General features: G+C 40.4%; 1 protein-coding gene across 1 annotated transcript in view; it reads left to right on the top strand.

Moving 5' to 3' along the window:
* The first annotated feature begins 697 nt into the window (after positions 1-697).
* myocd (myocardin) overlaps positions 698-26,963 on the top strand; it is a 60,695-nt gene continuing 34,429 nt past the window's right edge. Inside the window, exon 1 of the mRNA XM_069708823.1 lies at positions 698-863. Within this exon, the coding sequence (XP_069564924.1) occupies positions 698-863 (166 nt within the window). The remainder of the gene's footprint in view (positions 864-26,963) is intronic.

Here is a 26,963-nt window from a genome sequence, read left to right as displayed (position 1 = left end):
GTGACCCGTTCTCCAAACAGATCTTATTAAAGAAAACAGAAATGTATGTTTGTGGTGCCCTATAGTGCGAGCCTCGGGACATGATGTAGTGTACGGAGCGTAGACAGGCTGCGCAGAAGACTTGGCTCATCTGAGACGCTCATTTTTCACATAGGCACCCTGTGGGGGCTCTCCGAGCTACTGAATCCACACAGTAGATATGTTTCTTTGTTTTTTTTCAGGAGCTGGGCAGGTCTGCTCTTTTTGCGTAAGGTCTAAATTGCGTAAATTGATAAGTTGGCAGCAGTGGCGGCTGATGGAAGAATGCATGTGTGAGGTTGAAAGTGGGTTTAAAGCTCTGTAAACAAACAGGCACGCGCTCGGCCGTCTGCCTGAGCCGAGACGGTCCTCTGAAAAGAAACAATGCAAAACCTGGAGCTGGTGTTGTGTTCTGCAAACACTAACATGGCTTCGCTCCAGCTCCCGGCACCACAGAGGATTTTCCAAATGCAAACATGCAAACGGCTGTTTGCTGTGTCTTCCATGCTCGTTCAAACTTTATTAGCTTTGGCTACCGTTACAGCTGACTGAGGTGTTGGTCAGAGTCAAGTGTTCGCACTGTGATGTGCACAGAGAATACGCGCTCATTGTGTCTTTTCCTCCTGAAGGGAGGTGACCCGAGAAGACATGTCGTCCGCTGGGGAGTGAAGCGGGAGCCATGAATGCGGTGGACTGCTCTGAGGTCTGCAGCAGCGGTCCAGAGGACAGACGGAGTCCCGGACACCTGCAGAAGGCCACGCAGTCTCATGGAGACGGCGGACAGCAGACGGAGAGGACGAACCACGCAGTGAAGAAACAGACCCAGTCGACAGAGGACAGGAATGGTGAGCTCCTGTTTTCTTCTCATTTGAAATTCGAGCATTTGGGGTGTTGTTCTTCAAGTCGAGCTTTTCAAGCTGAGGCTAACATGATGTTAACCAGTTTAAATGATCCTGCTAATTCTCGTCCAACAACCTCAGATCTTCTTATGCAGTTGGGGGTGTGATTTGTAAATCTCAAAAGCCTTAGATAAGAATGTGTTTTTTTTAAAGTCAGGCCAGTGATATGATTGGCTGAGTGTTGATCATGTGATTATGCTCATGATTAGCTGCCTTTTTTTTACTGCAGTTGCACAGCACAAGTCCCTGAAAAACCATTTCAGCAAACGACTTCTCGCTTTGAGGGATGGGGTCCTCCACGAAAATGTTGTTTTCAAAGTGATTGTTTCACTTGAGAAATTTCTTTGTTTTAGTTTTTCACTTTGCTTTGGGCGCTCGTTTGTTGAGGGTGGGGCTCAGATGCCACATGATACCACAAATGTCCGATCATCAATCAAGACGGAGCAACATCTGAATTTAACTGTGTTGGCAGAGTTGTGTTGTTGGTTAATTAAATGTAATCAAACCGCACAGATTTTAGATAGTCACAAATATGAAATGCCACGTTAGATTTGAAACAAAGTATTTGAAATATGCAAGGCTCTTGCCAAAATCATTAATGAAGCAGATTCAAATTTAGAGATTCAATGTTGATTTTAATTAAAAAATATATAAAATTATCTCGCAATTTAAGAAATTGATTAATTTTGGTCCAGCTGCAACATTCATTTTCAACAGCGGTAATGATAATATGATCAACTATTTTAGACATTTCAGTGTTTTAATGTCTTAATACCCTAAAAAGGCCAATTATTATCATTTCTTTTTACTGCACAATTCTCTGACAACAATTAGAACTTTTCTTTTCTTCCATATTGTTTTTTCTTTGAACATCTCAAAGACAATTTAGATCTTTTAAGAATTAAAATCACAATCAGCATTAATAACCAAACATTTTAAGGCATACAGGAATTTCAATAAACAACGTTCACGACGATACATTTGCACACACTGATGAAAAAAGACAACATAAGCAAAAAGCAAAACAAGAACATACCTATTGTGTACTTGCAGGTGAGTAAGTCGTATGCAGTATAAACAATGCCACACTGATCATAGAGATCAGACTGTTACTATGGATTATAAAGTCCTTCATGCAGGTAATTTAGAAGAAGCTGCTCTTTTGCAGGTTTGGGACTTGTTGTTTTCTTGGACATTTACTGTTTCAAGCACATTAATGGCTGCCTTCAAATGATTAATGAAGTAGTCTAAATTCATTAAAATAGCTGAGACTAAAACACATTCAAGCTCACTTCAGTTTTATTTGGACCCCATTGTTTTATTATCTTTGTTTTTTTATCACTAGTATTTCAGCCAACGCACATACAGCAGGTAAATAAGTAAGCCTGCAAGTCGCACGTCTGTGCCAAGTAAGTTCCCGGGCCAGATAAAACATGGTTGTTTGAACATTTTATTGAATCCATCTGATGATTAATCCATGCAGAAATATCTCTGCTTTTCAGCTTCACAGCCCAAATCAACCTGGCTTATATGCCACTCGCATCAGCGGGCTAAAGGTGAAAGCATCCGAGGAATCCTGTGATTTAAATCGGTATTTTTAGACTCATGTATCCCCGCGGTCTCTCAAAATAGTGAGAGTACCGCAGTGTTTCTCTCTGCACCGCTGGACCCTGCAAAGTTTTCCATGATGTCATGAGTGGCGCGGGAGTGAGAGTAACTGAAGAGGGAGACGAACATAAACTGGAATCTCCTCAAATTCAGCCATTCATTTTATCCCCTTATTCTTCGAGTCAGCCTGTAGACAGGAGGGACGAGAGAAGCAAAACAAGCGAGGAGTCCAGACTGAGGCTCCTTGTGTTCCTGCCAGAGACGAGCTGACAGAGACCAAACACAAGTGAAGGATAAGACTGTTACTGACATACTGACCTCTTCCTCATTTACTGGTTCTGAGTACAGAAGAAAAAAATGTACTATTGTAAACAATCAGGTTTTAGCACTGGACTGTATGAAACTTTATTCAGATGGCGAGCGAGACTGATTTTTGCGTTTAATTTTTTGTAAAGCCAGGCTCACACTCTGACAGTGTTATAATATTACAAACCCTGTCCCTTAGTTTTCTTTAAGTCGAAGCCCACCGTTGCTCTTGCAAAATGGTCGACCCCTCCTCAGGACAAAATTACAAACAATCCCCCTTTTCTGACACTTCCTTCCACCCTATTAATTTTTGTACAGTTCATGAAATTAACAAAGATTTTGAGGATGCTCAACTTTTTTTTTTATTTGACTAACTGGGACAATTTACAGTTGAAAAATACAACACAAACAGCAAACATAACTAATAAAGTAGAGCTTAATAATCAGATCCATTATTGTCTAATCTTCATTGATTTATAATAATCTTCAATTCAATCAGAATACAATAAAGACAATGTGTATTTATTTAAGTTAAGACAAAAGAAGATTTATCAGCACTCCATAATTTCAAATATATAATTTTGTCAGGACCATAGTTAACATTAATGACTTCATCTTCTTCTAATTTATGAAAGGAAGGAGTGTCCTGCTGATTCTGGTATGTTTTAAATGATATCTTTACACCTGATTACTTTTAGGAAAGAAAAAAAAAAAAAAACAGATTTTATACCACCTATTTTATTTGAGGAAATGTGGAGGGCCCGTAAAGGGGAAAAAAAACATGAATTTTACGTGCAAAATATCATGATCACATGTGAAACATGTATTTTGCCCATTATAAACTTGTGGTTTTGGAACAGTTTCATGTTGTAATGTGTGAAGCCCACGTAGATTCCCATGAGAAAACTTTTCCACACGTTATCGTGTGTTGCAACATGTGTCATACATTTGATCACGTGTCCCAAAGGAGGGCAGAAGAGATGCCATGTAATGTAAATACAATTGAAGAGTTAGCTTAATATGAAAATAAGAAGAACCTTGATAATTAAAAGAATAAGATTAAGTGGTGGGGGGATATGTTGGATAGACTGTGGTGGACTTGGCCTCATAGCATGAGTATCTCTATAATCCAGCTGTGAACCGGCGTGTGGTTGTGAAAAAAGGTTGCATTATGAACATGAAATGCATTTCTGATGTAAACAACAGGAAATAGTTTTCAATCATCTTAATGAAGAATATGTACAGAGTCGATATTTGGCTTTGATCCTGTTACTCCCCACATGTAAAGCTTCATACAGTAGGGAGTCAGGAGTGACAGTAATGTGTAGACCCGAGTGAAATGATGGGAAGGATGTACAGCTTTGATATCTGTGATGTTGTCACTCCCCTCGAGGAATGCCGAGGACAGCTGGGAGTGACGATGGGGCTTCTGAAATGTATGAAGAGCAGCACGGTGAGCAGTGCAAGCTTAAAGATTTCTCTTCTTTTACGTGACTAAACTTCAAATAATGACCTTTTCAAAATCTATTTCTTTGAATTATGCTCCAAAATGATTTTCAAAATGACAAACTAAAATCATCTGGTGGTATCAGCCGTTCTATTGCCTTCCTCAGAACAAACTTTTCATGCATGCAATTTGCATGTGAGCAGAACACATAAAGCTTTGTGTCTCATTGTGCTGTTTTCTCTCTGTGGGATGAAAACAGATGAAACAGTAGTGACCAGTGTTGTATCTTAGAAATAAACCGCCTCCTCATAGATGATTTCTGCTCAGTTATGTCTCTGTTATAGTAATATATATTCTAACAAGTCATCCCCTCTGTATGATGTATAAAGCTTTATAAAAGTCATGATGGCAACACAGTTTTGCATTAGAGGTGTTGCTACTGCACTACTGCCCACTTACACTTTGAAGTCTTGCTCCTTGTGGAATGGGCAGTATTCCTCGAAATCTTTTTTTCATCTTTGGTTTCATGTTTTACTTTCATGTGCTGCGCCAGGGACTATGGAGAATTCAAATTTATTGTTTTTATGCTTTTTAATTGACTCTGTTTGTCCCTGTTGCAGAAAGCTCTCATTCTCATTCTGCCCGTATTCAGAGGTGGAATCACCTTTTGGTCCAACACATTTTTAATGTGGCACAGTAAACGTGCAATCAGAACTCACTGGCCTCACATCAGAGATGTTGATTGGGTAGCATTCGAATCACCCAGTTGAAGGTGGCCCAGAACCTCTATAATTCTTCTGTGGGTTTGACATGAAAACACGGATTTACCTGGCACAAATGTGGGCAACACTCTTTTCATTGAGTGAAATAAGAGTGGAGGAGAGGTCCGAGTGGGTAAGAAGGTTGTTTGGCAGCTCAGGAGTCTGTAACACCTGCAGTAAAAACAACTCTTATGGTTCCAGTCTGTCTTTCTGTGCAGCAGGCCGGGTGGATTCCACACTGATTTGATGGTGGCCCAAGTCATCTGGAGGAGATTAGTCAGTGATGCTGATAGACATGATCAGCCCCACACTTCATCATTTCATGCAGTTTAGCAGCAGCTCTGCACAGCGTGCTTGTTTATAGCGCTGTGCCCTTTTACTGACTGATTCATTTTCATCAGAGGAAATTAACTTAGCTTTGTTATTACAGACCATCATGCATTGTGCAATGGCTTCAACTTCATGCCTGTGGTCAAAATTTGAACTATTAGTTCAGTGGAAAATAATTTTAAATGAATATAATGATCAGATATTACTGCAGACATGATAAGAACTGCATGTTCTGTGAGTATGTGGTTAAAAAAAGGCAAAAAATGTTTACCTAGCTATCCTCATTATCAAAAGTGTTTTCTGCTGACCTGCCAGGCATTCTATCTGAACCACCATCAGACCACCATCAGTATGAAACATCAACACCATAACAAAAAAACAGCTTTTTTTGTTGTTGCTTTTTTTTTTGCATTAGGCAACAGGTGGAATGTGTGTCGATGCATTTTTCCTGCTGTTGTTTTTAGCTCCTAATTCATCCGTGAAATTACTCAGATGTTCATTCATCATCCGAGCGAAGCCGAGAGCAACGGGCCCTGAGACGAGAATCAGTTGATGGATAGAACATTTCTGAGGGCAAATATGACCTCAGTCCACACAGGCAGTAAACAGATTTATTATTTATCAAAACAGTCTGTGTGACGTGACGAAAAAAAACAAATGTGAGAGCATGAAATAAATACTCGTATTAAAGGAGAGTTGTAGAAAAAAAAAATCCAAACCCAGGGACTGTGTTTGTAGTGCCGACCCAAGTTTGTAATTGGTTTCATATTCAACTATACTACAGTAAAAGTTATTGAAAGGTATACCAGCGTTCCGTGAGCTCAGACACATAAATACATGGTAGTTACCTCTGTTGCAAAAATGCTGCGCACCTCGTCATGCCAAGTGCTCTGACTGGACATTGATTGTTGATTTTTTTTTTTTTTGTAAGGCTTTGAAATATTCATCTGCCTGGGCCAAGTGCTGTTCACCTATCTGGAATGTACAGTTAAAATTGCTTTGCAGCTAATATAAATACAGGCCCCGACTGTTGTAGTGCGGAGAGATGGCAGGTCCTTGTGTGGACTGCGAGCAGAACTTACTCACAGGCTCCTCCACTGATGTAAAAGTTGATCACGTTAGCTTTCAGGTTGGTCAATCTGTGAGTGAGCGTGTGTGTGTTCTGCTGCTGCCATCGATCACTGACAGTTAAGAAGATGAGGTCACTATTGAGAGCACATCGCTTCGTGTCTTCGGTCCGTCGATGACACTCTGGCTGCTCCTCAGACACTCGCACCTCACAGACAGTATTTCAATGCACATCATTCCTCTGGGGAGGTATGGAGCCTTGGTTTAAAAAAAAAAAATAAATAAATAAATAAAATACTCATCACATCAATAATCACATACATCAACTGTATGAAATGTATAAATAGTCACAATAATTTAGCACATTTGTTTTTTTACTTGCATCAGCATTCTGAATTATTTTATTTATTATTTTCATAATTGAATATGTATTGTAGTATTTTGTATTTAGATTTTTTTATTTTTTTTATTTCAAATGTCATTTTTTCAAAAGTCAGTTTCTGAACTAAACTGAAGGTTCCCAATGACGCTTTGATTTCATGGCAAATTTTATTTCATAGTGGTATTTTTGATGAACAAGGTCTGGCTACTAGTCACACACCTTCTTTCTTGCTTTAAACTTCTATAATCATATTCAAAGCTCTTATAATCATTATCTTTATATTAACTTGTGTATTGAAGGGGTCGCTGCTGGTCTTCAACTTTCTACCAACTTGCAGTAAATGGTGTCACTTTTCTACCTACAACTTTATCATGTTCACAAGTCTCTTAGCATTGTGTTTTTGGCTGCAGCAACAAGCTGATTTTGACCCAAAAAAAAGTTCCAAAGCACAAAACAAAAAAAAGGCAGACATTTTTACCTGGAGTTGGTGGAGACCAAAATAGAGCTAAAAGAAAGTGAAACGTGTACTATTATTTGCCAGGTAGCTTTTCCAATGATCCGATTGATGTGTGAATGTGTTTGCTGACAAGTTTTTCCACATTTTATCAGGAAGAAGCAACAATGCCAAGCAATTCAACCCATAAAGCTGCTGATATATTAACAGAGCGCACACACATAGCAACTGATCTCTTTTTATAAAGCTTTATAAGCTAACTGGCATCTGCAAATGGGTAGCAACGTAACATAACAGTAGCAGCTAACTGGATAATGTATGTTCATCTCAGCAGTGTGTTTATTCTAAAAAATATTCCTCAGAGATTGATACAACAATAAAAAGAACAAAATACAAATGTATCTCTGTGGACATTCAAGCCAAAGGGCGCTAACTAATGATACTAACTTTCTCTTTGGACTCCAACTCAACATCAAACTCACAATCCGGCCTACCTCGATACCTGGCTGGATAAGTAGCATGGCCTGGTTGCTGCACAAAACTACTTCTAAAACATTTGAAAGAATAAAGGATCATTGGTTTTATTGAGTGAAGTGCATTTGAATAATTCCCTGCATTATTTCACGAATGTTATGTTCATTTGTACACAGTTTTTTTTTGCCGATTGTTTATTCAATGGTGGTTGTTTATTCAATAATAATTAAACGTACGGTCCTTATTTAGGCAGCAGGAGAAATGACATTGTATAATCTCGTGGGCTGACTCACGTTTGGACAGTTTTGAGATGAAGGATAGATGTTATTATGATTTCATGGCTCCTGTTATTATGAAAAGGATTTTCAGATTTGAAGCTACTGTCCGCTGGAAACAAAAACTCAGCTGGGCGGCTATTAAACTTTCCGTGATTGTCGCTAATATACACTGTGGATATGAGCAAGGACAAATGTAATATAGAGGGAATTAATGGGGCTTACTTTCGATTATTCTATTCAACGTTTTCATTATTTGTTCGAGTCTTCACGAAGGCAAGCAATTAAAGGGGTGCCTTCTATCATCAGTCACCACAGATACCAGCCGTGTTTATTGTACAAGTTTTAAAAGCTTCACTTGAATTAATACGGATAAAGTAACATAACACTGAGGGAGAGTGGACAAAAAGTCTTTACACTTTATCATAAGGGCTATGCATTCTCAGAGATATCAGTAATCAGTGCAGTACAACATAATTTAGCACTCTTAAGTTAAGAACAACACTGACAGTGATCTAATCTGCGGTCCTTTGTAATTACTCATTCATCAGCTGTTAGTCGGAGTGATAAAGTCCATCTAGGATTATCTATCTCTCCAAAACTCCGGAAAAGATTAGGTCATTGCATCCAGCGGGCTATTTTTAGAGCTCTTTAACGGTGGCATATTAAACAAAACGCTTAGAAATTCAATTAAGAAACCACTCAGCCACAATGACCTGAAAATAACCCAGAGTTATTCTAAAACAAAGGCTCTGCCGACCAGCCGCTGTGCCGCCTCACATGTGGTTTGGAAAGAGGAGTGCTTAAAACCACAGATTCTTAGGGGCTGCAGAGATTAATGAAGAGTTTCTTTTTCCAGGTGTTGTATTGTGGATACAAGAGCTTTGGGCGGTGAATTTTTACCATGGGGAGAAATCCTCACGGTAGAAATGAAAACAGTAACACAATATACAGCTCTGATCCGGCTCATGGCTTCAGATGCGAGAACAGGGGTGCATTCCAGACCCGAGAGAAAGGAAACGAGGAACGGCAGCTCGGGATCATTCTCAGATATCGATCACATGTAGAACATTTATGTGAGCAGGGGGCTCGAGAGAGTCAGCGCCATACGGTATATTCCCATGGGAACCGTTTCACTTCAGGAAAAAAGTTTTATTGGTTTTCACAACATTTTTTCCCTTCAAACTTTTTGTGACACCCTGACATAAATACCAATAAAAGAGACATCTTAGTCCATCCTGTAATTTTTTACACATTGGTCCATCACCATCAGCGCTTCGAGGAGCTGTTTGTCATCTACTGCTGCTTTCATTGGCACTGCTCAGAGCTGCCACGAGTTTTTGATATATTTTTTTTTACGGTAAAATGTAAAACGACTCTCACCATGACTGTCTTTTCAGAATGAACCGAAAAGTGTAGCTGCAACAGTCAAAAGGCTTCAGCCTCCTGATTGATTTTTCACATGACACTTATTATTTGAATATTAAAATCGAAACAAATCAGCTTTGATTTATTGCTACATCCAGCCAAATGTGACTTATTTTTCAGATGTCTCTCTTAAGTATGGATAGTATGGAGTCTCATTACCCAGTTTCATTACTGAATAGTCTACAGAAATCAAATCCAAATTGAGACCTCGACTCGACTTTGACTTTCAACTTTACAAATGGCTCATTTAAAGTTCAGATACATATTAATTAACATCTCATATCATTTACTGTTTATCTCAATTTCCAATTGTAGTTAAGGTTTGTGCACATCAATGAGGTTTCCATTCAAAATATGAGAGATGTTTCTTCCCTCTCAACCAACAAAACATACAGATCTCAACAGAATCTTTACGCTTTAGCTGTTTCGATCAGTAACAAACAATACTGATGGAATCCATAAAGGTATGAAAGTGGATTCAAATGTCTTCAAATGCTCGTTACAGGAATAACACGCAGGACTAATTTCCTTGTAAGTGTTGTAACATTCATTTGAAAGAATGGACATTTTTATAAACTTTCCATAGCAAGCGCACTGCAAAGTAACGTTGTTGGTGAAGGGTGCAGAATGACTTTTTCAGGCCTTGAAACACAAAGTTTAGGACTTTATGTGGGACGTGAACCAGAAATTGTCTGATTTAAACTGGGGCGTAACTTAAAAGTCTTGACTTGTCACTTGACTCGGGACTGAAGTGAATACAACCTTCTGTAAATGTACCATACTACAGGTTCTATAGAGAACTACACTTGGTGGAGGGTGCATAATATTGTTTTGGACCTGACATGTGACACAACTTTTGACTTGACTGCTTTGACTTTGGACTTACTTGTCTTGACATGGAACTTGACTGAGGTCTTGATTTGTGACCTTGTAGCAGAGGACTGATGAGTAATTCACTTGTCACCTCAATTGTCCAATCTCCAATATGCAAGTCCCTGCAAAAGTGACTTATTATGTCCACTGCACTGATTTCTGTGCATCACCACTCAGTGATATTTGCAGATGCTGAAGTGCATAAATGCAGACTGCAGGTTTGTTTTTGTTGAACATAAAAACTCATGTTTAACTGTAATGGCAGATCATGAAAATATCACATTAAAGTCTTTCTGCTCATATGTTATTGCTCTCTTCAAATGCAACCGATAACCCAAATAATGAAAAATACCTCCCCAAAAAAGAATGTGGATCAGCCAAGTAAAATAGGTCCTGCTTCTAATAACTGTGATCGCAGTCATGTATCAAGGTACACAGTACAAGCAGAGGAGGGTTGCATGCAAGGTGAAATCATTCTCAGCTCTGTTCCACTTTACTCTCCCCGCCATCTTTGTGTGTTGTGAATAATACAAAAAAGGAGAATTCATTTTATGGTTTTACTAGTCAGCAACCCAGGTATGCATTTGTCAAAATAGGGAGAAAGTTAGAACCATATGTTAATTTGAATGGGAGGCACCTGGTTGTGATTATGGCCATGCTGCAGATGATAGAAACACACACTGGCCTGTATTCTGGGAGAACACAATGGACACCACAACACTGACTCATATCTGAAGAAAAACATCTATAAGATCTAAAGGATCTTTTTTAATGAACAGGCTGATCGACAGGCTTACTGAGGATACATACACTGTGTTTATGAGTAGATCGGTGTGATGATAGATAGCACAGAATATCCATAAAAAAACAAAACAATTTTCCATAAATTAGAATTTAATTTACTTAACTACTTCCCTCTCAGTAAGTGGGCTTGTTTGAACATAGAGTTTTGTTTTTTTTTGCTCTGAGGCCTCTGACGAGCCTGTGCCGCAGCGTTTCTGTCAGAGTCCAATGTTTTACAGGTGTTAGAAATAAAAGATGCAGAAAAATCTGTTTTATCACACATCAGCTTTCTGTTGAGCCTTTTGTTTTGTGGATCTAGAGAAGGCAAAAATTCAATGTACAGCTGCTAAACGGCAACATGACAGAAGAATTGAGGTTGACAGAGACCAAACCTCTCAATTAAAAAGTAGTTCAGAGTGAATAGTCTTCAAGCCACGATGCAACATTTTTGGAACGGTGGCTTCATGTAATCACAACATAGACAGAAAAATCATGCACAAGCACCCTTAATGAAGTATCAGATTCAGAACATACAGAAGCCATCCAACTAACTGTAATGGATAAAAGGTGAAAGGGATGGCAAAAATTCAGAATCCACTGTGACCTGTGACCCCACCTCAGAGAACAAAGGCACAAAGGGTCTGGTCTTATAGGAAAATGATAGTCGTCACTCTGAAGTAATGCAAATGTCCCTTTAAATGCAACTCATCTACCCTGCGGTGAACTTTAAGTGCTATATTATGAATGCACAGTGAGTGGGAAGTACTCCTGGACTTCAGCAGACAATAGAAACAGCTGCTTCCTTTGCTCCACTGTGATCTCCACCAGGTAGCGCTGTCTGGAGCTCAGCAGCTGAAGCCTGCAAAGGCGCTCCGCAGAGTACTGATACAGTCAAACAGACAAATTACTGTATTAGCTGAACAATAAATTCGGTGGTGAAACCTTTAGACTATAGAGCATCCGTCATGCTGCGTGTAGAGGCCAGTGACTTAATTATTCCTAAACTTGTCTTGGTTGTTTAGACTTGATTCAGAACTTTGCTATCACTACTCGGGACTTGACAAAGGACTGTGTTGACTTGGGACTTGACTCTGATCTTGTCTTTACTAAGAACGTGTGAAATGTATTTTTTTTTCCTACATGACCGCATATTATTTAAAGTTGCAAAAAACTCAGAAGAATCATGAGAATTTTACGACAACATTAAACATTTTGAACTGAATAATGTTATTGGAATTGGATCATTTCAGAGGTATTGTTTTAGCATTAGTAAAAGGTACTGACCAGTTGGCTTTTTTTAAATGAATTTACTGGCCACATGGAGGCAGTAAACCTTCAAAACAGAATGGCAGATACAACCGCATGTTGCCATTAGTATGCTAACTCATGTCAGTATTAAAGCGCCAATTCATCTTCGACTGTATGTAAAAGTGAACGTAGGTTGCGGGTCGGAAAAGTGAGGACAATGCAGACGTGCCATAAAGTGCAATATCACCGAGGGCCACTAGGGGTTGGCTCCAAAAAAGGCCCTGGCTCCATAGCTTTCCTTATGAAAAAAACACAGTCGATGTTTGTTTTTTCGATTAAATCATAATGGCGTCATTGGCTAAAGTCATTACTTCTTATTAGTGTTCTGGTGGTCCATCTGAAAATAATCCCATCATTATCTAGATATTAGTTGTCGGTATGTTTTGGGGGCATGTCTGGTTGATTGACAGGCCTGTGGTGCAGTTAGGCTATTGCTGTAGGTCGGCAAGCGTTGGGTCCTCAGGTTTCCACCCAGATTGAGTCATATTCAACGCTCACTCCTCCCCAGCTTTTCCAAATATGGTTACTTCTGGCTCAAAATTGCAAGATGGCGACGGCCAAAATGCAGAACTTAAGGCTTCAAAATGGCAGTTTACAAACCACTGGGTTGCTGCCCGTAATTCATGTTAGCATTACTATGCTTACTAATTTAGCATTATGCTAACTCAGCAATGCTACACTAACCTTTTTAACATAATCAAATTTTTACTTATGTTTTAATTTGCCATTCATTTGCTCTCGTATTTCTGGCTACCTGACATATGTCCAATAGTCACTTTTTGTGAGCATTGGTTTGAACCAACTTATGAGAAAAATACCTGCAAGGTGTTTGACTTTTTTCACCACATCATCACTTAACTTCGTCATTATGTTATTTGGTGCGAGGCATGTAGTGTACAGCATTAGTTTTCTGGACATTGGACAGTGATTAGAATAAACAACCCAGTAATTGTTAGGACTACAACAATGAACTAAAAGAGGCTGAAAAGATTATGTAGTTTTAGATTCATCGTTGGTGATGACTTTTGCATTACATGGATCCATTTGATCCTTTATTAATATTGAAAATATCAATGAGTGGTGCTTCCAACCACTCTGTAATCAACCAATGATATAACTGTAGTAACCCAAACATTATGGACCACAGTACCAAAAGGTCCAACTCACCCACGGCGGTAATTTGCTTTATTCCCAGTTAAAGTGAAGCTGTGGGATCGATGAGCCTCACTATGTGATGCTCAGATTCTGGTCTTTGCCCTGTTCTCGATACATTCATTAAAGTGTGGGGCGGAGAATCCATCAAATGTTGCCGCTAAATGCCTCCTAAATGCTGTCTTTCCCAAAGGCCAATTATAACATGGCACAGAGGGGCATATTTTTAAAGGTTTCAGCTGACATACCAGACGCTATGGGAATCCGCTTCAGCAAAAACAACAGAATACCAACTTTTATATTGAGATCACGCTCGAGCCAATCGTATGGAGATCCTATCAGGGTCAAGTATGTGTTCATTACAGATGTTCTTCAATTAACGCTCAGGACAGCAATCTAGTTTGATCGTTCTCTGTTTATGTACATTGTGCTTCATTTTCAATACACCTTGGAAATTTCATTAAAATGAAGAAGAGCTAGAACAGGTATCTGGCTTTTGATCCACTGTTTGCTTTGGTTTGATGTAGACAGCCGTCAAATGGTACTAAGCATTGTGCTGGTTGGCTTTACTGTGAAATTATGAACTGGAAAGACTGGGCTAAAAGAGACTTTGCATCTAATAAGATGGGAAGAGTGGGGTGAAATGAGTCCATTTTCTATATTATGTTAATATAGGAAAATAAATATGTGCTTTCTTCAAACTGTCTGCTTTGTCTTTTTATGGGATCTGTAGGGGAAAATGTAAGACACCCTTTCTTTGAACAGACATTTCCCAGCATGCCTCTCTTCCATAAGGGCTGTACTTCACTTTACCAGAGATACACCAATTCAACTTGTTCTTTCCTGAAAGCATCTCCGATCAGGGTATTTTTCCATGCCGTGTACTGATCCATTCTTTTTTCAAGAAATCTGTTTAACTTTACTGTAAGAAACTGATTTGAATCCTTTCAGCATAAGATAACATGAGCCCAGAGATTGCTGTGGCACTAAAAACGTAACTGGCATCACATTGTGATTCACTGAACGTGAACAATAGTAAAAACACCTTTCAAAACTCTAGCCCTCTGTCCAGTCACTACATAGTGTGGCCGTGATTGTTGGATCAGTTTCTGCGAGTTACTGAAAATATGGGACCCAGCACCCCTGCCCCCTGTTGCAAGAATAGAGGTTTAAATAGTGTGAGGGTATGAAAAGCTTTATGGTTCTCTATAAAGTTTTTAGTTTTGGTGTTTACTTGTGACAAAATTACTTTTAAGTGTGAGCAACCACAAGTAATTAGTTGAATTACTGGCCTGGGTCAGGTAGTTAACTCTAGAATACCTCATATCCACTCTCTTGTTAACTTATAAATGACCCCAAGAGTCACTGTGCAAGCAGCTTATTATGAGCGATAGTTATGACACTGAAAGCATCTAGTGGTCATTGTAATTACATTGTTATTAACATCCAACTTGACTATTGGGGACCGCTAGTCATTTCCCGATAGTCAGTTACTTTTGCCCACGGCTGTTCCATATCTTTAACCACATGTTCATTATTGCAACAAAGATCCTCTTTTTTAATCCAAACCCTCATCTTTTCTTAAACTAAACCAAAAAAAGGCCTAAAATGTGTTATATTTTCTTCTACCAGTAGGGTAGAAACAAACGTTTATGGTTGTTCTGACTGGATAACTTGTTACCGCCATGTCCAACTTAGCCCATTCATCACTTCACCTATCTACTTTTTAATCAGTCGTGCATCACTCTTTCTCTCTCTGTCTGCTGGAAATACGTACAATAGTTACGTAGCACATGCAAAACCTCTACCGTCCTGTCGTCATAGTATGCGTTACCTCTGACCTGCAGAGTCTGAGCCAACAGTAGACCTCTCCAGAGAATTTCAGGCAGCCATCCCCACAGGCCATGAGTGTTCCTGTCTCTGACAGACAGGAATGATAAGAGTCGCCAGGCAGCACGTTCCCAATCACTATGCAGCCAAATCCCGCAGTACAAGGTCACACTCGTTATATTCAGTCTGTTCATCGCTTCCCAGTACAATCTCACATACCCGCCATTCCCCACAGGTTAACTGTGAATCTCTCACAAAAATCTTGAAAGTCTGGGATATAAAATTATTTTTTTTGCTTTTTTTTTTTTTTTTTAAATAAAAATAGACTGAAAAGTAAATGCTGTAATTTCCCATTTGTAGTAAAAAGGTGAAAACGCTCCTCTAGCAGGAAATATTCTTGTTATCTGTCTCACTAATGGCCTGATTAGTGAAATGGGCATTCTGGCAGAGATAACACCAGCGACCTGTCTGTTGCATTCACTTCCTCCAATTTGCTGCCCTCCGCCTCCTTCGCCCGACAGGCCGGTTGCTGTGTGCTTCTGAAGAGTTGTTTATCTGACAAATTGCACCCTTGGACACGTCGGGAAGACAGAACATTTCCGAGCTGTCAGTCAAGCTGATGAAGAGTTGAGGGGAGAAGTGGACAGTTTGCAGGCTTATGCGAAGTATGCAGAGAGTAAAAGTCTCTCCTTGTCAGCACAGCAGCGAGGTGTCACGCACAAACACGGAGCGCAGCTGACTACATATGTGTGTGTGTGTGTGTGTGTGTGTGTGTGTGTGTGCGTGTGTGCGTGCGTGCGTGCGTGTGTGTGTGTGTGTGTGTGTGTGTGTACACGTATGTGGAGGCCTGTGTGCTTCTGAGGGTTTAATCTCAGTGTCTGTTTCCACCAAACGGAGGCTCTGCAGACAGCTGCCAGCTCCTGTGGTGTTATCAGGTGAGCGCTTGAGATGTGGCTGTTGTCTGCTCTCCATTTATTTGTGTCCATTCACAGTTTGTGTAGGTATTGTGTCATTTATATTTAACATGATTTAACATTTATATTTAACACGACACAACCGCCCCTGAGTCTGAACACTAAACTGCAGCTACAGTCCAAAGAGTGGATTCAGGAAAGACAATACATTGACATTTATTACAAGATCCCTAAAAGGAAGTGAGGCTTCTGTTAAACACTGGACATAAGTAAAACCAACACTGTGTAACGAGAGCATGCATTTATTCTTCTTTCTTTAACATTTTTTATATTTATTTCAGTTCAGAGTCAGACTTATGTTAGCTCTTATCTGACAAAAAGTATTACAAAGGATAGTTTAAGGTGGATGTGGGACTTTTCACACCTTACTTCAAGTTCAAATAAACGTGTCCAGCTCACATATGCCTGAAGCAGACGTGTGTGAAAGCAAACCAGACCAACTAGAGGATTTGGTAAAAGTGGATTTGTGCTTTTAGCATAATTTCAAAAGCTAAACTACAACATATTATTAGAATTGTCTTTGTATGGGGCTTTATCTGTAATCTTTACAAATACTGGATGTGGAGGACAGTATGAACATAATGAACCTGAGTGCAGTTATTTTCCCTCATCAAACAGAAAATTAAACTGCAGCCTGACTTGTTATCTGTCAGTGGAGTTTGGTTTCCCCACATATGTCCATGTACAGCAGTACTGATGATTTATTTTTCATGACATTAAGTAAAACTGTGAATGTAAATTTAAAGGTTTCCTGTCTATCTCGACCCACTGAATGTTAGTATAGCAGTGAAAGCAAACCCACCATGGGATGAAAATTATTTGTAGGATTTGGTCTGTTTGCAAAATTACTGATAATTCACCTTTTAAAAAATTCCATTTTGTTGTTTTCTTCATTTTGTTTTACAAAGCTCTGATGTTTGTTGAGGCTTATTAGTCCATCCTGCTGCAATAAATAGGCCTTTTTCCCATTCATCCACTCTGAGATGCTGGTACTGTATGTCTTAGCCCACTCCAAACATTTGGGCTTGTCCTTACAAGAGGTTTAGAGATGCTACACATTGTCTGAGACCACCAACAGACGTCACTCTTTCGTAGGATATTTGCTGATTGTGTTCTTTGTTTAGCAAACTGTATCTGTGATAAACTTGTTTTTCCATCTCTTTTTAAACAAAGCTCGATAAATTGATCTTCCCATTTCCACGCCACTTTTGCTTTGAGTTACATTTTGATATCGGACACTTTCACTTGGTTCTGCCATGTTTTCTACTATCACAGTGCTACTAAGTGAGCAGTGTTTTACTTTGAACTTAAGGCCATATTTATAACAGGTGAACTATGGCTGCAACTTGATTTACATGAATAAGCCTCTGCTAAGGAGAGCAAAGCATCTGAATGCTGTGTCTGTAGAAGGATCCAATTTAAACAAATGAGACCTTTTGTCCAAAAGAGTTAACGTGGTCAATGACCCTAATCCGTTTCAGTTTGATTGCTAACCTCTAAGTAGTGCAGAACCTGAAATAGTTCTTCTTCATTCTACATGTCAGAACGTGTCTTTAAATGTTTCTTAATCGGATTATTTCTCGGTTTGCATGAAAATGTGACCGATTTTTAACATGGTCTCAGACTTTTAGACCAAATTCTAAACACAGTATATTGTAAACAATATTCAATATCAGCAGATAATATCCGCAGAGCCTCAGCTTGATAGTTTATTATTTATCTAAGGCAAAAAAAAAAAAAAGTTCTTTCTTTTTAACCTCTGCAATCAAAGGTTCTGATTAAAAAAGGTCTGAAGAACTGTAGTCTACAAAGCAAAATCAATAGCTTCAAAAATGCATAAAACACCCGGATGGTTCTTTCGGACCTTTCCTACACTCTCCGTCTACACTGTGTCAGACGTTATCAGACACTGTGTTAAAGAGTAATCACTGGCAGTCTTTCTGGTTCCAGCATCATTTCTCTGTGGTCGAGGACACTGTGGAGTTGTCTCTCCCTTTCTTTCCTGCCATTTACTCCCCCTCCCTCCCCCTCGTCTTCACTTCGTCGTCCCCCACCTTCCTCCCAGCTCGCGTGGAGCCTCTGAGTCGTTCAGTCTGCGATCGTGGCTCTAGTCCACAACTCAGCGGACAGGCAGCCAATGACATCATACTTCACCGTGGACATGTGTGTGTGTGTGTGTGTGTGTGTGTGTGTGTGTGTGTGTGTGTGTGTGTGTGTGTGTGTGTGTGTGTGTGTGTGTGTGTGTGTGTGTGTGTGTGTGTGTGTGTGTGTGTGTGTGTGTGTGTGTGTGCGGGGGGAGGGGTAAGTGATACCTCTGGTCATTATGACACACTATCTGTCTCACACACTAAGTTCACGCTCTGAGTCAGATCTTGTTGGGGAGTGTGTGCTGTACTGGTAATCGAAAGATCTACGTGTTGTACCTACAAGACCTTTGTGTTTTTTGTACTTTGTTATGATCATTCTTGAGTGCTACACTCACAAGTACAGAAAAAGGTCATTACGACTCTATTGAACAAAGTGTGGAGAAAGTGGAGCTATGTAACTATTACAACAATGCATTTTATGAAACATAATGAACACCTGATGCTTTGAAGCAATAAACTAATTTGCAGAAACATTTATCATTAAAAACTAGTGAGTCTTGCCCTTCAGAGCATTTCATTCATCACCAGAGTATATCTAAAACGAATAAACGTGTCTGTGTGACATTTCAAATAATTTGTAATGGACCTTCCATCATTTCAGCAGAACACATCCATAGACGGTTCTGTGCAAACAGTGTGGACACTGTGACCGTACACAGTGATTATCACAGGATATGGGAGCATTTTGTGTCTAAAAGCTGTCTGTGCTGCAGTGAAATAAAGCTCAGTTGGGTGGAGGAGCTCAAATAAAAATGTGTGGATCTCATAAAGTCAGTTAACATAACTTGGAAGTACAACTGATCACTTGAGATTTAGTTCTTGCTTGTGCACCGATAAATTAAAAGATAGGTTCAGGTTTTTCAAGTCCTCATACCCTATCTGTGCAGGTTAATAGCAGGTCCTGTTGTGAATTCTCCTTATTCAGTCTTTTTTATTTTCATTAGCCCCTACTTTTGTACCGGCGCAAAGCTGGTCGAAGCACTGATCAAAGTGTATTTCCATTTTTGTGCAGCATAAGGGCATTTTTTTCCACGATTGCATCGAGTAGCTTTTTCCGTGGTTCAGGATTAAACTCGGCTGGATGAGATGGGTGGAACGGTGCAACTAAGGATTGTGACGGTAATGCAGTGCAAATTTGGTGTAATATTTTTAAGGAAAATCACAGTTGCGTTTTGCGCCAGCTCAAACCCGGTTTAAGTGCAGCGCAACCGACGCGGTTATTTTTGTGGCTTCAGCGGGCACAGCGCTCATGAACAGACCGATGCAAAGTCCCAGACACGCACGGTGGATGAGCTACGTAATTCAAAGCAACCTTCTGACTCTGTTAATAATATAAAAAATGAAACTGACTCTTGTCTTTTAAAGTGGATGTGAATCAGGTAGCTGTAATGATGCAGAAGCCAATCTGCCATATGACATAAGCGGCAACTCGGGTTAACTTCAGATGAATTGCAATTAAATTAAACATTAAATGGTAACGATTCTAACTTTAAGGCACTTTCATATTTTAAAGGCTGAGATTGTAATAATCATACAATATAGCTTTCCTAAAAAGAAAGAAGTTATAATTACATAAATGCTCACTTTCAATTACTTTGCTTCCAACACAGATACTTTGCTGCGAGTGTTTTTTTCAAGAAACAAGGAATTATTCTTTGTCTGTGGCTCATTAATGTGAAACACAGAACAGGTTTAAATGAACTGGAATCCTGATTTAAAGAACTTGCCTTATTGCCAGGTAGCACTGGACCCTACCACAGGTCTTATTGAGACCAACAGCATGTTAGGCAGAGGTACTCATAATGTTCAGCTCATCAGTGTAACGCATCTCCATCCCAGGGTCCACCTGTTGGCATGTTTATGTTCCTCCAAAAGGGGAAGTCATTATCATCACTCCCCACTTCCACTGTGTTAAGCTTGGCGTTTATTTGTGGGGAGTGACAAGGTCCAAGCCTGGACAACCATCCACCTACTGTTCTTATTCTACATACACATATAATTCAAACCACATAGCTGGCTGACTGAAAGACAACATACATTGCGTGGTTTATAAGTGTTAGATTTAAATACGATTTTTTTTTTTTTTTTTTTTAAATAAAATTGAAAAAGTTCTGACTTGCACTCTACCATCGGTGAGTTTTTTAAGTTGTGTTTGTCTCTTCCATTAACTCTCCGGCCCCTCAGTGGAGACCGCCCGCCCCACTCCAAACCCAGGCTGCCTCCAGGGCATGAAAATAACCATAACCAATGAGGTAAAGGCAATAGTTTTCCACAGTTCACAATCCTGTTAGCTGAATCAACAGCATCAGCTTCGCTTTATCCCATTACTCTCAATCACGACAGTTTCCAAACCCACCAAGCCTGGAAAGGTGCGCTGAACATGCGCACACACACACACACACACACACACACACACACACACACACACACACACACACACACACACACACACACACACACACACATAGATAGGGAAAAAAAGACAACAGAAAGCACACATGTCACCCCCTTCAGAACCTTAGAACAACATTTGATCACGACCCACTGAGGGTCCCCGGGGTGTTAAAAGCAAGCAGGGCCATGTAGCCGTTGGTGCCCCTTTGTTGATTCAGCTTTTGGAATCGGGCGAGGAAGAAAGAAAGGTTTGTCTGACCAAATTACCTATCGCAGGAAAAATAATAAAAACGGCAACGTACCGAATAAATGGGTCAGCGTGACGATAGCATAATTTCTTACTGACAAGTCGCATAAGTCAGGCCTCTCAACATCCCGCCGAGTGGAGATAGCACACACAGCCGAGTGTTTGGTTTGAACGCGGAATGGCAGAAAATGTCACTCCTGATGAATGCTCCATGGTGCTGATAAGACGTACTCCCCTCCGGGTGAACATGCACACGTACATATGACACACGTGCTCACATAGTCAGATAAACACACACACACAAATACAGTCCTATAAATAAGTCTTTGGTCCTGAGGGGTCAAGTGGAGTCCAGCCCAGCAGATACCAGCTCTGTACCCAGGGATCAGTCTGTGGCCCGTGGCAACCCCTGTTTCTGCTCTCTGTCTGTCAACCACCTCAAACGCTGGTCCCAGATCAGATTACATGGCAGATGAACTCCAGTCAGTTAGTTTTTTATTCAAGCATGCAAATCTGACCTGGTATCAGCGTCTGGAGCAGCATGTTTCACTCTGTCAAACAGACGTCAGTGGGGGAAGGTTGTGGGGAGGACGGGGCGGTTGGGGTGGGGTCATACCAACAAAAACATGGCTCCGCTCGGCGCTCATTGAGAGAAAGAATGTACTGGCTGACAGGCCATTTCAGCCAGGCCGTTTGAGAAGTGCTGGACCGGCTGAGAGTCAGAGAGCTAAATATTTGCATTAGTGGGTCTTTTCTTTATGTCCTCCGTGAGTTCTGTAACGATGCTGTGGTGGGTCCGCTTCACTGTGACTCCCCGTCAGAGTCCTGATGGAGATGCAGATCTAGGGTGCTTATTTACAGACTTAGAATTGAATAGTCACGACATGTGTGGCTATTTTCAGATTTTATTTTTTATTTTTTTATATGTAAGTGGCACTGTACAGGTTTTCATGAGAATCAAAGCGTAAAGCAAATTCAAATAGTTTGGATTTTTGCATGGATACATGTTGCACAACATGAACACAGTATGTGTGGCTGAATGGAAAGAGGAGGGTATTGATATTCCAGGGATATAAGGTTGATAAAACACATTTATGTCTCCTCACATTGACAGCTTTGGGTCACACAAAAAAATATGTGATGGCAAAGCAGTTCAATTTATCTCCTTAATTGAGAGCTGTAACCATCATGTTCCAATATATGGGAATTTTTATTAGTTTTATTATGCTCCTGTCACCAATTTCATTTTCTTCTTGTGTGCATTGGTGTGTTTTACTGTTGAAGTTTGAGCTCTTATGAGCATCTAGTCACCTGTAAAGTTCTTCGAATTGCACTAAAATGTACAAAAGGTGATATACAAATAAAATTGCACTTGGGTGGCTGATTATATTACCCATAGACTTTAACATGAAAAGTGAGAGTTAAAAGCTTGAAAAAAGACATATGAGAAATGAAGAAAACATCTTCACCAGTTTGACAACAGCGGCGCAGCACTGAGAAAAAACAACAACACTTAAACACTGCAAATACACAACTACACGACCAAATACTGAAACACGCTGCAAACAGGAAAGACTACAGTGAAAATGGTGGCATTACAAAGTGCAGAAAAGTTTCAGGATAGCTCATTTTCCAATACCCGTGAGTGATGGTCGTCCCCATGGCAACAAGCATATTCAAGCTGTGTCCCTCACATTTTAGTGCAACCTGGAAACATGTCCGATGTACGCAGCGATTGTCTGTATCATTGTTTTCTTAATTTATTTGTGGCCTGTCTATTTGCAGTGATTTTAACTCTCAGGGCCACCATAGATTTCTGTGATTTGTGAATTATATTTATAAAATTCAGTGGCAGTGTTTCTGCACCATGTCTCACAACACAGCCAATCATCTTCCCACCATTCTCAATAATAAAACTGTCTGCCCTGGAATTATTTCAATTAATATTCAGTCATCCGATTTCAACTACACAAATTTGTACTTAATTGTTTTCTCTTTATAACTTCGTCAAGCCTGATGAAAGACATTTGCTTGGCGTAGACGGTGGTTCTTCTTGATGTGCCTTTCATCTGGCCCGTTAGTCACGGACACACACATTAACAACAACAAAGTAGACTTTGAGTTATTAAATTTCTGATAGTGAAGTTTCGGGAATACCACATAAAGCCATCGCATAGCCCTCGGTAATAGGCAGGAGTTAGAGTTAAGCTGTGGTGATGCTGGCCCGTCTCTACGCTGAAGCCTCGCAGACGTGCGCCCCTCCCCCCTGCCCACGCGGCCGTGGCCTCCCGCCAGCGCCGGCAGACTAGCGGAGGCAAAGTCAATTGCCTAAATCTAAACAACCACAAAAACACAAAACAGCATCTCCCCTCTGTGTTTTGGGTTTTCACATGACGTGGAGAAATCCATTTCCCCTCACACTCTTGTTGTGTTTTGGGATTCCATTCAGATTGGCTGCAGCGCCGATGTCTCTCAAACATGTTGACATTTCCAACCTGGCGGCAGACATGCGCCGCTCGGACCCCGCGGAGGCCCGAGGAGAGAACACAGAGTGAAGGTGACCGAGCCACAGACCAGATAAAGATGGAGAGAGAGAGAGAGCACAGAGGAGGGATGTGAGGGGAGACAGGAGGGGAGGCTGCTGGCTCCAGCTCGTCTTTCTGTCACTTCTGGTTTGGATTGGGCTTGCTCCCACTGGAACTTCTTCATTATAGACCGCAGCTCCGAGGCGGAGGGGAAACGCTGAACCTGACTCCACATCTGGCTCCGTCCACGTCTCGTTCTTTCTTTCCCACCCTTTTTCACCTTTTCTTCTCCTCTCACAGTATATTTCTGTCTCCTCCAATCTCATTCTTGCTCCGTGCCCTCTTCTCTCTCGTATTCTTTATGCTTCACTCACTCTGTTTGTGTTCCACAATCTCCACTTTTCTCTGCTGTCTTTTTGTTTTCAGCCAGCCATCTAATGTCGTGAGAAACCCCTCAGTTTTCTGATAAGGCTGATTGGGTGCTGATAAAATACTGAATCACTCTCAAGTCTCTCTGTTATCTAATCCAACTTCCATCAGCTAAGCTTGCATCATTGCATTGGCTTTCAATATTTTTTTTCCGCTGGAGAAAAATGATGAATAATAGCTTCCAAAACATAGCATCAAGGTCATTTTAATACTGATGCAAAATGCACAGAAATGAACTACAGGTTGAGTTGGGTATCGTAAAAAAAAGTTTTGATACAGATATTGATTCTGATGCTTGAACTCCTTTTTTGATATCAACTTTATAACATAATTTTTAACAAAATAAAGATTACATTAGCCTATACATAACAGTACAAATCGATTTCATGCATTTATAGAGGAAAGAGTGTAACCCAGGTGGTTTTCTTTGGCTACAATTTACCGATGTTCTATAAACTAGTGAGCTGTCCGTTTGAAGCCTTGAGTTCAGCATTTCAGCCGTCCCCATCTTGGCTTTTTTGAGCCAGAAGTGACCGTATTTGGATGTAGGGGGAGGAGCAAAGGGTGGATTTGACTTGATCTAATTGGGAACCCAAGAACACTGCAACCTGCACCTATCGTGAAACTAACTTGTCAATCAAACAGATACACCCCCAAACATATCGCTTTTTGAGGGCTAATATCTAATTAATAAATTGATTATTTTTAGATGGACCACCACAAAACTAATCAGAAGGAGTGACAAAGCATTCTTTAATACTTACAGTAAGTAGTATTGCAATAATTTGGTGGGTGCCATAAAAGTATCAAAGTTCAGTACCCAGCCTAAACTGCATCACATATATTATACTGCTATACAGCGTAGTGCTGCGTAATGCGCTAGTCATGAATTGGGCTCTTTTTGCCTAAACGTAAGCCCACAGAGTCATGAGGCTAAAGAAACCTCGGATGTAACGCTCGGTTACAGTTGTACTGTACAGATAGTGAAGTAAGCTTGTTAACCAGAAATGCTAACAGCTGTAACTTGCATTGGAGTCAGTTCAGCCTCACTAGTACAGGACTGTAAAGTGTCTTTCTGGAACGTCTTGATTGGTTATTTAAATGTCTTTGTTTACCTGAGAATCAACCAAAACACAGCCAGTGACCAGAGCAGAGCTGCTCTCTAAGACAATAGAGCACAGACTGATGGTTGGTGCTTCTGGGGCCACAGAGGCCACTGTCTGCCTCTTAAAAAAACATGTACACACACTTACCTATATGCACACACACAGTGCACCCTCCTAGACCCCCCCCCCACCCAGATCCTGTGCTCTCCCGACCTGATAACCTTGTTGTGAAACAATCTCTTTACCCACGCTCTATCAGCCCCCTTATCTCCCATCCTCCTCTTCCAAGTGCGATCCCACAACAACGGTTGCATCGCCTGCTAACAAAAGTTACTAATATAAGCGCCACTATCTAAATAGAAACGGATTCTATTAAAGAAACAACTACTGCATTGAAAACAACAGCATCCAAGCAGGAGAGGTTTGTGATAGGAGGCGTTCCACACCGACAAAGGCAACACGAGCAAACAAACAAATGCTATGTGGGACCAAATTCAAACCTTTAAACATACTAGCAAAGATAATAAACAAGGAAGGAGATTGAAGGAGATTTTTGGCCCCAATAAGGCAGTGTAGAGTTGTCTTTAGAATCTACAGGGACGAGAAAGGTTTTCACCCCTGTGAAATGCCAACTGTGAGTTGTTATTAGTGTAAGTCGACTTACAATATTTACAAGTGCCTCAATCTCCACCATTGTCCCCATTTATGAGGTCATTTTTCTGCTGCTATTTTTCATCGATGCAGCTGGTTTTCTGGCTAGCTATGTCGGAAAGTTACCCATTTCTAATTCTGAGTCCAAACCTATGATTGTGTGCAGTCTGGTATCAAAGCAAAGCGTGAAATAGACGCGCCGGTACACTTCAGCAAAACGGGAGGTAGCCAAGCTTTGCCCTGTCTAGGCGTGAAAGTTACACGTTTTCCAGCACTGGGCGAAAATGAAACCTACTGCCTGCTTAGAGCCATGTGATTTACAGGAAAATGAAACTTTTAGCAAAAACACATGGTTGGGGTAAGGAGAAAGAACGAGGTTGGAGTTAAGGAAAAATAAAAACATGGTTGGAGTTAAAACAACTCACGAAAAGCGTTATCACCACCTGGGTCATCGTCTTGCCTGGCAGTCTGTGACTAATGTGAGCAAGTCAACTCTCCCTCCTCTTAATGCTGCCAAAAAAAAATGTTTACTTGGTCTTAAAACCTCTGTCGCGGGACCTTGGTCACGTGATCCCAAGTCAAATGACACTCATGTGCGTGTACGTTTTACGCTTTTAAAATGTGTAACTTTCACGCCTAGACAGTCCAAAACGTGGCAATCTCACACTTTGTTGTAGATGGTGTGTCTATTTAAGGCTTTGCTGTGATAATGGGTTGTTGTGTGATTGTTTCTCAACCTGGAAAAACAGACATTGCAACTGACCTATTTAAATCACTGAGCAAAGAGGAGGTCTGAAACAAAGAAAAACTAGACTTTCATACAAGGCTAGTCTACCAGACTGGGCCACAAGATGAGGTAATAATGCAAACCTGCCTAATTTGATGCTTTGTTGTAGAGGTGTTGTTTGAATTTTTTTTTTTTAAGGACATTCAATTACCCGAAACCAAAAGAATCGTAGTCAAGGCAGGTAATCCTGCTGGGTTCCAACTGGTTTGAAGGTTTGTACCCTCCAATGAATGAAACAGGAAGGAAGGATGGGGAGAAAGGAGGGTTAAAGACAGAAGGATGACAGAGATAAACATTCCTAGTGTTC

Source organism: Brachyistius frenatus, unplaced genomic scaffold (assembly GCF_029030835.1).
Source record: "Brachyistius frenatus isolate BFR_SWC_R1_liver_20210118 unplaced genomic scaffold, ASM2903083v1 Contig_78, whole genome shotgun sequence".
Taxonomy (NCBI): Eukaryota; Metazoa; Chordata; class Actinopteri; family Embiotocidae; genus Brachyistius; species Brachyistius frenatus.
This window is presented reverse-complemented; position numbering and strand designations above follow the sequence as displayed.